We start from the raw sequence: 11,516 nt of genomic DNA on the forward strand, positions 1-11,516 counted from the left end.
AGTAAAGATTATGGTTGCATAAGCTGTATTTGCCGGGAAGCGTGAGAAGCAGTCAGGGACCCTTTAATGCTATCGCGTTCTACCATTAAAGGCGAAGCTTAAGCGCCTCTCAGGTTTTTTTATTATTATGTAAAGGGAGACTGCGACACTTTTTGAACGCGGTAAGAAAGCGTTCGCGATCTTCGGACAAAGCTTCCGTAGACGTACGAGTCAAGTGTGATTTCGATGTATGCAGCAAGGAGCTAACAACCTCACATAAAAGAGCGCTTACGCTTACCTGAGGCGTTCAACGACAGTTCTGTTACACACCCTTACAATCTTCTGTCAAAAGGAGTAGGGGCGGTTGCTATAATGTCGCTTGTCGCTATCTGTAATGTAACTTTGTCGCTATCTGGCAGCTTTGTCAGACGCCAAACTCAGGGTTACCACAAGTGCGCCACAAAAAGAAGTAAGAACGGAGCAATAGGTGGGGCATTGCTATCTGCGGCGCAGTCCGAGCTGAGAGAAACGCTGTGTGTTGAGCAGGAATGGACAAGGTAAACGTTGCGTTCTTCATAACTCCTTTAATTGGAGTAATCCTACTCATTCCTGTGTGTTCTCTGTTTTGAAGAAAAAAATGTTGTAGGGTCGCTTTAATTAAGCGCAGAAGGCAAGTAAGTACGCGAGATAGCACACTGGGTATTTTCTAATATCTCGCGTGCCTACATCCATTTTGTTTTGAAAGCAATGCCAACAAACTGGTCCAACTGTAGACCTAGCTACAGAACTTGCTTCGGGTGGAACGCTAGCATCGAACACAATGCGGCCCGTTGAGAAGTTTGTTTCTCGAGTTTTGATATTTCATTGATCTCCGGCCATCCTCACGAGTTGCCAGTCTTTATCGACGCTCTCCTTCCTGTCCCTAAACATCGGAGTGCGGCCCGCAATCAGCCTTGTGTTATGTTTGTTATAATCATTACGCAGCACCTGGAGTAGCATGTCAGGCGAACAGCCAGCTAACATCTCCAGAATATCATAAAAGCGTGTATCTCTCTCTCTCTCTCTCTCTCTTATACCTGACTTCAGTTTTGGTATATAGTGTGTCCCACGCAACTTGAGCCAAACTTTAAATATACGCAAATGCCACGTAGCTGAACAGAATCAAGGTAATGTTGTTTGGCGTCGCTTGGAGATACTCAGAATATTTCTCGCATTCCGCCTAATTAGATAATTAGTCCTAATTAATGAATCAACTTCTCAATTATTATAGTTAGATGAAAAGTGTCAACGAGAATATTGTAGAGCAACATGAGAAACTCCCGATACAGATTTCTGTTGCTCAATACGTGCTACATAAAAGAGTTTTTCCGAGTGTGAAAGATGCCCGCAAGTACACGCAAACTGCCTCGAGCGGATTATCTTGCAGTTCCGACCTTTCATTATTTAAAGACATCAGAAATCGACGATGAGGCCAGTTGTGCAGGAATCGAACAGCAAGTTGATTACGTTACGTTTCACCCGGTACTGGCGTCACCGCTTCACCGGATTACCAAGGACGAGCCGCGCACAGAAACTCTCACAACGACTTCTCGTGGCACCGTGTACGCCAGAAACGCGTCGACTTCTTGTAGCATATATCTCCGGCTGTTCTTTTTTCTGCCGGTGTGATTAAGATTTACTATAATGCCGTAAATTTCTCCCCGCCAAGAAGTGTCGCGCAACTGAAGGACGTTTCAGCGTGTTATGGTTGACCAATGCACTACAAGGTGTCGCTGCCCGCGCTGCCTGTCGTTGCCGTATCGGATGAGCAGTGTATCTGGTGCATCCGCATGGGTTTGGCGACAGGAAAGCTTTACTGCACGGGTTGAGGCGTGCGATCTGCGGCAGTGATGTGAAAATGCTGCGAATTGTAGTTGTTCCCATAAGGGTACAACTCTCTAAAACTACAACTGTTAGGTACCGCTGTTCCACCGGTAATAAATAACTTGTGTGCTCCTCGTTGTATTAGGTCCGACCAACACCACCTAGATAGCACAAGGCCTGTTCACTCTGATCCATGACGTCATGCTACCTGGCCCGAAATTTCCACTGCCAAGGCTGGTGTGACGAAAGCGGTGACATCAAAATCACTGTTGCTTACGCGGGAGCATCCCTATTAGATTATATGGCAGTCGGGCCAGGTAGCATGCATGACGTCACGGATAGGAGTGCGTAGGCCTTGTGCCATCTAGGTGGTGTTGGTCCGACGCACAGCCAATCTTCAAACAGTAAAACAGACGCGCAGGCGCCTTAAAAGAGAACACATTTCTTTTTTGCCCCTTTTTTTTAGCAATAGACGCATAACAGTTACCATGTTACTATCAGGACGAGACTCATAGAGTAGTCGCGTGTATTGTGACGACACCTGGTGAAGTTGTTTTAAGAAAGCTTTTGCACAACTTCTGCTGCGGGGCTACGCGCAACTTCGATCTCATCTCGTTGCTAATAGTTTCGGTAGTCACGTAAAGTAACTTCTTCCAGCTAACAACGACGGTCTGTCCTGAAATACTGTAGCGTATCTAAAGAAAGAATATTTGTTGGATATAATCTTACGAGAGGCTGCCAACAAGTATTGAGGGGAGGGCGATGTCTATGCTGTATACGTCTATCATTGTAATATGCTCAGAGCTCACATCAACTGCACTCCCCAGTTTGGATAAATTGTGCAAGTATCAGCACGAGAAACTACTACGTAGTCATCAATGTCTCACAAAGTTAATAGTCTTTTGTAGCCGAGTATTCAGCCATGGTGCTACACGGCAACAAGAACGCAGCACAAGCCACAATAACACGGCAACAAGCCACACGGCAACAAGAAAACTTCCAAAAGATCTCGCAGCTCTCACACTGCAGAAAGACACGTATGTGGCCCCCTACCTTACTAAGAGAAGAGTTTTCTCAAGGGGGGCCTAGTGAGAGCACCTTGGCGCGACAGCAAAAATAGAAGCCGCGCATTCCGCATCGAGGAAAGAAAGGGAAAGAAAAGCAAACGAGGATTCCAGAGCTATCATCAGTTTTCATCGGACGCAACGCAATGGCCCGTTGACACTAATCCTTCCTGGGCAATAAGCAGAAAAGATTCGTCGATCATTGCTGTTGGCGGTCGAATTCCTCTCTTGTTTTGACAGGCCGATATTTATGGCATGGCTTTGTTTTGTTTTTTTTTTTTCGTTGCCAGCGAAGCTGAAATGGAGGTGGGAGCGGCCAGTAGATCAGACTACTGGAGAATGGCCTTGATGTCCTTCATTGAACCCGTTTCAAGAAAGGCAACACGAAAAAAGAGAGAGCTATGCGCGTGCGTGCTGTGGCCTCAAACGTTTCAAAAGCTGAGAGGTGTGGCTTGCTGGCAAGGTATAACGTCCGAGTTCGCTTCATGGCTACTAGTTTTGCTAGCAGTGATTTAATTGCGTGCACCTTGTAAGAGCAAGACGGACCCAAAAAATAAGAAACTGGCCAGAGTACCATTTCGACGCTCTGCCCTTACAAGTGGGCAACCTTGAGTACTGTCATTCCTCCATTTCAGTAATGTGCCGTGCGCAATCTGCGCCAGAGCACTGCTACACTCCAACACTTTGTTCATAGAAATCTGAAAGCTGTTCTATGAATGGATGAGATCGAAAGAGTACAAGAACGCCAGCCAGTAGGTGTCATGCTCCAAGCGTTGATTGAATGATTGGCTTTAGTTTCTGGATGCAAGTGCTGCTTAGCTGAAAGACATCAATGTAACGGTTCGATGACATTAAGTTATGGCTTGACGCTGACCTTTCGTAATAGAAACTTTGCAAATCTTAAGGCTGACGGGGCGCAGAGACAAGAGGCGTGCAAAATCTAGAACCACTGATGCAGTGGGCGCCCATCTAGAGAAGCAAAGAAAGAACTGGTATGAGCTGGAACTATCTAGTTGTGCAGTTAAACATGACCCACCGAAGCAGGCGGACCAATGATAACTAATACACAATCCACCACCTGGTCACGGCGCCTATTCTCGAGTCATGCTGATCGCTACAGTCAGCGATGACTCGTCGTTGCCGGAGTCGTGTCTTACCGTGTGTCTTGCGTGTCGCAGGCTAGCCGTGCTGGGCACCACCGGTCGCTCGTGCAACAACACCAGCTACGGCATGGACGGCTGCCGGCTGCTGTGCTGCGGCCGCGGCTACCAGACGGTGGTGCGCGAGGTGGACGAGAAGTGCCACTGCAAGTTCGTCTGGTGCTGCAAGGTGCAGTGCCAGACGTGCAGGGTCACCAAAGAGGAACACTTCTGCAAGTGAACTGCGCGCGTCTCTTCCTCCTCAGCCTCCGCGGGGCGGCTCTAGTCCCTGGCACGCACCCGCCGCCACCGCCGCCGCCGCCAACCGCGCCGTAGACGAGCGAGGCAACAAAAGCCAGCCGCACGGACGCACGGGAACAGAAGAAGGGGGAGAGAGCCTTGTCTGATTCCAGCGTACTACACGGAAGCGCATCCGCGAAAGAAGCGAACGGTTCCGAGCCGACTGCTGGAGCGACCAATCAGGACTATCTTCACGCATTGGAATGTGGCCTGCCTTAACGGTGAAGGTATCGAGTGATCGGCAGACGGGCGGGCAGCAGTTAGAACTGCAGGAGTGAACGTACGCCGGTTATTCAAGGTTGTTAAAGCTGCGTAGTTTGTCAGGCACTGGCACAGCGTGCGCGATGTACTACTATACATATGTCACACACTTCCTGTCTGGAGCGTTAGGTAAGTTTGTTTTGAAGCAAGGAAAGCGATGTTTCAGTTTGATTGCTAGGCTCAGGCGGACACTGTGCGCTGTGGTAGTCGCATCAACATGGAAGCCATATAGTTTTTATCCCTATATCCCGAACTTAGCGCCGCTTGACCGCTCCAGACGTAAGTGTGGACGTCTGTACACGCAAATCGTTCGTGCGTAGGTAACGGAAAGCAGAGGACACAGCACATGGTACGGCAAAGCGGGAAAATTACGACTTACGAGGCTCTCACTGCATTATCTCCTGGACGTCCTTCAGTATTACAGGAAACAGTCCAGGTCAAAATTATAAAGACCACCGCGCTTAAGATCAGGGCTGTCGTCGGGCGATGTGGTCGGTTCCCTGTGGCCGTCCTCCTGCGCTATAGGGTGGGGAGAATATTATTTTTTCTCCCTCTGATAGAATTCATTGGTACTGCAACCTGAGCAGCAACCTCACTATCTAGTGACGTACAGGTGCAGTCACGCTTACAGTAGAGCATGTACAGCGTTAACGGATGTGGTATCCAGAGAAGAACAGCCTTCTTCCCTCTGTGGTGTGGCTGGGATCAAAGGAAACTCGCTTGAGATGCTGAGTGGCGTAGCTGTAAACGTTGGCGTTAGAGCCGAGTCAACTCTGTCCGAAAGAGCGCAGCCTAAAGAAGCACCGAAAGACAGCGTTTAGATCAATATGAAGTGATAGAGGATTGCAAAAAATGCCTAAAGTGTATCTTTTACTGAGAACAGAGCATTCGTATAATCGAGGAAACTGCGTAAACGTCTGACAGAATCGGCACCACCATTGTGAGAAATGCGGGACCAGATCGCGGTGACATTGTATGTCCTTCTAATGATTGCGTTAGAACGTGAAAGAAAATGCAGTTTGGGCAACTTTATTGAACGTCCGCACAGAAGAAAGCCTGCTCTTGCGCCGACATCCGAACGACGTACCTTCATCGGCTTTCACTGACGATCCGCTATGTAAAGTTGCAATTTTCTTAGCGACTATGCCGTGTTTTTGCTTAAGAAAACCCCAGTGACACTCTCGGAAGACTGATAGTCTATCAGTGTTTAAGGGCGGACCATAATGGTATGCTACCTTTTCAGAAAGTTATCTTCACCCTTTCATCGAGAAATGAAATGCAGCTCATGGGTGGATAAAGCGAAGGCTGAAGCCTCTTTCGTTGATGCCAGATGGGTTTGTCGGTGACCTATAACAGCAGTAAACGTAGCACTTTGCAAACAAGGACTAAGAAGGAACTCGAAACAGTTGGTCCTATCCAGTGTGTCCAGTTCCTCGTTTGTACTTCCCCGCAGCGCAATCTCTTTGAATTTCGCGAACGAACTGTAGCGCCTTCGGCTTTAGCCTGCACTGAAAAATATCGCGGTACTTTCGCGTATTTCAATCCTTTTGGTGCAGAAACAACCTCAAGCATTGCAAGGTTGTGTTTCCATTCATCTTTTGTGCAATGTAGCCCTTAATTCAGTCAGCTCTGTAATTAAACAATATATCGTCGGCCAGGAGTTGCCACAGAATATGGCGTTACAGGAGCTGACAGTTGACAGGAACTTTATTGAAAGGTCCCGAGGAAAAAGATTGGGCTCCCCAATCAAGTTGGTGGCTCCGCCCTTGACGGAACCGGGAGGTGGTGGCTCTCGGCGACGTCGCGGGCCCTCTGGACGGCCTCTCGGTGATGCGTAAAGTCCGTGCTTGGAGCTGGCGCGAGAATTACAAGGTCGCATCACCGCCTGTACTTTGTTTTACACAGTTTTCGCAAATGCGAAGTCTCTGTTCTCCGTAAAGGTTGTCTATTCGGTACTCAGGAAGAACAATTAGTCAATCTAATTCAACTTGACCTCCCTTTTATGTTCCACCTAATACTCACAAAGTTCCTTCCAAGCTCTTACGGCTTCAGGCGCTCACGCCGTCTAAGCGAAAATTTGTTACGTCAGGCTGTTGCTCACTGTGTTTGGTAGGTTCGTTTGCTTTCTGCAGCATATACCGCGACAACTTTGGCAAGACGCGCGCGCGCGGGAAAGGTGTTGTTGCAAACGCTTATGCAACATGAATCGTGTCCAGATTATCTTTTTAAGGTGTTTTCTTTGCAGAAGCCAAGCGAGAAATCATGCTTTATGTACATAATTTCCTTCGAGATCCGGACTTTGGCTTCTCAAGTTGACGGTGGCGTCAATGGTGCCATTTCCAGTGCGGAAGCTGAAGTGAACAAATGTAGAAGATGGGAAGACACCACCCAACTCCTGGCCAATCGACCGCAACGGTACGCGAGTCGTCACCAGCAAGAAAAGCAGCTTCACCCAGTGTGTTGCCAAGAAGAAACCCTCCACACCGAAGCGAACCCTCCACACCGCATAGCCATTTCGTCACTCCCTCTTCTTTCATCTCGCGTGTGTGACAGTGCATCGTGCATGGACGCGCGCATAAATCATGCATTAGTCAAGACCCGGCCTGTTGCGCGATTGTTTTGTTGCACGAACCCGTATCCCGGCAACTTTCATCTGGAGGTCGTTCGGCCATTGACAGCTGCCATGGCATACAGTATACACGGTGTTGCAGGACTGGAGCAATTGTTTTTTTTGTTTTTTTCTTCCTTTTTGCCTGGCGGAAGCAAAATCCGTTCGGGGCATTTTTTAGCACTCGTGTGCCGCTTGGATTATGGCGCCCTTGTTCCAGTACGCGTTTACTGACATCGATCTGTGAATATTAACAAAGAACGTGTCGAAAATGAAGCCAGGGGCCGTATTATGTAACGACTTTTGTTTCTTGGATTATATTCATTTCTAACATCCGTCACAGAGAGTGGTCTATACTGGTGACAGCGAAGACCTGACGTCAACTAGCCAATGATGAAGTGAAAAAAAGAATGGCGAATAGAATGAATCCTTACTTAATGCGGCCCAGGGTTCATGCTACAGCGTTCTACTACTGCATTCTACTACTGAAGCGTAAATGGTGTGCAACCCGGAAAAATAGGAAAAGAAACAATTTCGTACAAATTTGTCATGCGGCGTAACCTACCACAACGAGAATCGGTAAACCTACGTATGGCGGTTCATAAATATACATGTTCAAGACAGAACTATGGTTAAAGTAGGTATGCGTTGCTAGATACATTTCACCAGTGATGTCTCTTAACTAGAGTGTACTAGAATGGGGGAGTGGGTCCAGCGGACGTCTCGGCAAGCGCCGAGGGTGAAGCAAAAAACGTTGAAATTGCGGCGGCGCTGCCATCGCCTTATTCTGAATCTTCTGCCAATAAACGTTGGCTCCGGCTGTTTCGGCAGCGCTCATTGGCTGAGGCTGAGCTCACGGACTGAGTAGCTGTCGACCGTCTGCTCGACGCACCGTCGTTGTTGCGTCGTTTGCATTCTTTCCGCCGCTCTTTTTCCATTTTATTTAAAATAGCTCGGTTGGAAATAATCTCAGTGTTGCCGCCACCGAGTATCCGCCTGTCATAGCTCCATGCAGCTGCGGTAGGGTCTCCGACGCGACAAGCGTCCTGCCGGCGCGCGGGGCCGCTCATTCGGGAGAAAGCGACAGTGGCGCCACCAACTTTTCCATAAAGAAAGCCTCAGCGGGGAGCCTGCGTTGGTCCCACTTCCCCAATCTAGTACGCTCTATCTTAACATAACACTTGCAGTGACGTCCACTGCAGCCGTCGTTTGTTGTCATCATGCTACGACTCAAAAGAAGCGTTAGCCGCTATAGTAAGAAAGGCTCCGTGCTTTCCCAGCGACCAGCAGACCTGTCGAGAAGCCGCCAACTTTGACCGACCTTCGCTGCCCAGAACATTTACTAATGCTGAAAGTGTTCTCTTTGTCATTGTAGATGCGATAGGCGCTTTCAGTACATCGTCGACAAATCGTGCATCTTTCTTTTCGTAGCGAAAGAAGCAAGAACTGTCCGGACGGCTTCTTGCTTGTCATTTTTTTTATATGTTTATGTGTGTTCACTCCCCATTGTTCCCACTGACATCGTTTTTATTTAAGAGAATCAAGCTAACAGCAAACTCTCGTAAATGGCGTCGACACATCCCTCCAACTGCACATTTCACATTTTTCGACCTAATCAAACGAATTGCTCCACTTCTTTCTAGTGACTGTAGAGGGAAGACCAATAAAATCGCAGATCATAAACCATTCACTCCTATGTGTTCTGTTTTCCTTGCCAAAATCGTTTCTCTGCGGAAGCGTATCTACTAATTAGACTGGTTGGTGCATCTTGGAAAGTGAAGGAAGCAATACAATAACAGGACGAACTTGAAAATATGGATGACTCGACAATTCCTGGCAAAACAGCTTCATTTTTTAAATTTTTTGATGAGCAAAGCAGTAATGCCCAAGGGAACCTATATTGGCGAATGCAGCGTCAGACACAGTGCACACTTTGTATTGTTTTCGTGGATTGTATAAGATAGTTCAGAAGATATAAAGTTGGCATAAAGAATCTAATATCACATTTGCCACATTTCAAGATTGTTACCTATTGCTAGCAGCATAGATATATAACTAATTCCTAAATAAAGAAAATTACGCAGGTTACTGCGTAAGAAAGTTAACGCAATGACAAGGAAGGCGACGTGATCACAGAAATGGCTAGGCAACGACGATGACGTCAGCACGGCGACATTTGCACGAAGACGACGACAACGGTGACGACGACGGCATGCATGATAACGAAAGTTTGCTGAATGAAATCTAAGTCAGCGAAGAGCTGTCTTTGTGAAAGCGACGTCAGTGCTGCGCTGAAAGCAGCGCTGCCGACACCCTGCTTCACCTGACCAGAGGTAAGTGTGTGCCACGTTTAGCTATTAATTAAGATTATACCAATTATTCGACGATCTTGAAAGTATGCAAATTTCGTGAGCTGTTCGCCAACTCTTTTTCGCTTAATAATCTAATTCCTGTGCCTTTCTTAGTCTGCCCACGAGAATGGCTTTAAATGTACACTGAACATGACGCCCAAACTCCGCTCCATGGGACATCGCAGCTTTGCGCAGCGGGAGAGAAAGATAAAATTACAGGGAAGCCAGGGAGGATAACCAGAGATTAGTCGGGTTTCCGCATTCCATCGGAGAAGGGAAAGTGAATATAAAGAGAAAAAAAGGGTAAGATATCCGGCAGAATCCATCTCACGGTGAATGCCGACGTTAATGCGATTAGCAGTGAAGCAATGTAGCCACACACCGTATTGCCGCCGCCGAAACTCGTCATGTATGAGGCGTGCACTACAGCCGGGCTCCTCCCACGCACACCCCTCTTAGGGTGCCTCAATGCCCAGCGCTGCTTTCAGGGTGGGGACACCCACGTTTTTCGGCGCCATCTTGGTTCTTTCCAATACTTAGGCGCTGGTCGTGTGGCGGCTGCAAATTAACCATCGGGCAGAAAGAAAGGGCGGCGGGCGTGCTATATAAGGGCGATGCCGACGCGATTTAAATGCAGATTTTCGGCTTTACCGTCTGATAAACAGTTTGCTTGCATAGAGTTCTCGTTTCAAAAGAGGTCCGACACTTTTCGCGTGTATCGCAACCTGCAGGTGGCACGATTTCTTTGCGAGGTTACCCCCTTTTTTTATTTACACATTTCACCGGTAAACGTCCCACAAATATTACTGGAATTGTACATTTGGATGAAATTTTAAGTTTGAAGCTCTTTTAATAGTAATCTTGCTTCTTATGGTTTTCCCGTCATATTTATGAAACTAAGAGAAAAATTAGGAGACGTCGCGTGAGTAGGCCTGCAGCCGTTCAGGTACCTACTGAAGAAGAAAAATGCGCTGAGAACAGTTTTCAACACTAAAACACAATTTATTTACATAAGTAAGCACTAATTGATTCACTCTATAACCTCTCAGAGAGGTTATCTGTTTAAAATGTGGTTGCCCTACTGCACGCTCGTAGATGCTACAGTCTTGCTAGCATAACACTCAGCTGCCTTTTCAGGAGTGTTAAGCCATCGCAGATAGATGCGGAGATGTGTGGACACTAATCGCTTAAGAATTAGTTTTCCAATCACAACTTTGTACTGATAACATGGGTTTTCTGGCAAGGTTACATTCTTTCCAATAATTTCCTTCAGTGCTTTCAAAGCTGTTCTCAGACAGCTCAGATCTTGAGCTTCAGCAAAAAACTTGAGAGCACTCTCACATTAAAAAGCAAAGTGCAGAATTTGTCTGCTTGGATAAATTAAAATTTTCCGCCTTGGACATATTCATTTTATTGAGTAAGGTGGTGTTCCTGTCCAGCTTCTTCAGCCGCTAGCATGCACATGCACACAGAGCAGTGTTCCACAGTGCGGATAATCGGCTTTAACACAAGTGGGCGAGCACATTTTCCTCAAGAGAAGAAACTTTCTTTAAGTCGGGAATGAAGTCGCTTCTTTCATCACTCTCTTCCGACTGAGTGATGCTTTGTGCTTGTTTAATTTTGCTCAGAAAAAATCGACCAACTATAGGTACTGTCATCGATAGCGTATCCAGGAAACGAGTTTACAAGTGCCCCAATACTTCTAGCTACAAAAAAAGGTCAATTCACAAACATCTAGAATAAACCTACGCCGTTGCAACAAGTAAAACACGGCGATCACGCCATACTGCAGCCTTATAATCACTAAAAAAGGCACGCGAACATATACAAGCAACTTCTCTGTAAAAATGAGAACGATTACAAAGGGACATTATTCTTAACAAAATAATGATCCTCACTCGCGTATCTTCGTGTCCGTCGGTACCCAATTGTCACGTTTTACTTGCGCTGC

General features: G+C 47.0%; 1 protein-coding gene across 1 annotated transcript in view; it reads left to right on the plus strand.

Annotated features, from left to right (window-relative positions):
- Positions 1–8,904, plus strand: part of LOC119442829 (protein Wnt-1) — a 60,509-nt gene extending 51,605 nt beyond the window's left edge. Inside the window, exon 4 of the mRNA XM_037707863.2 lies at positions 4,085–8,904. Within this exon, the coding sequence (XP_037563791.1) occupies positions 4,085–4,286 (202 nt within the window). The 3' untranslated portion in view covers positions 4,287–8,904. The remainder of the gene's footprint in view (positions 1–4,084) is intronic.
- The last annotated feature ends 2,612 nt before the right edge of the window (positions 8,905–11,516 follow it).

The sequence above is a fragment of the Dermacentor silvarum genome, chromosome 2 (assembly GCF_013339745.2).
Source record: "Dermacentor silvarum isolate Dsil-2018 chromosome 2, BIME_Dsil_1.4, whole genome shotgun sequence".
NCBI classification, from domain to species: domain Eukaryota; kingdom Metazoa; phylum Arthropoda; class Arachnida; order Ixodida; family Ixodidae; genus Dermacentor; species Dermacentor silvarum.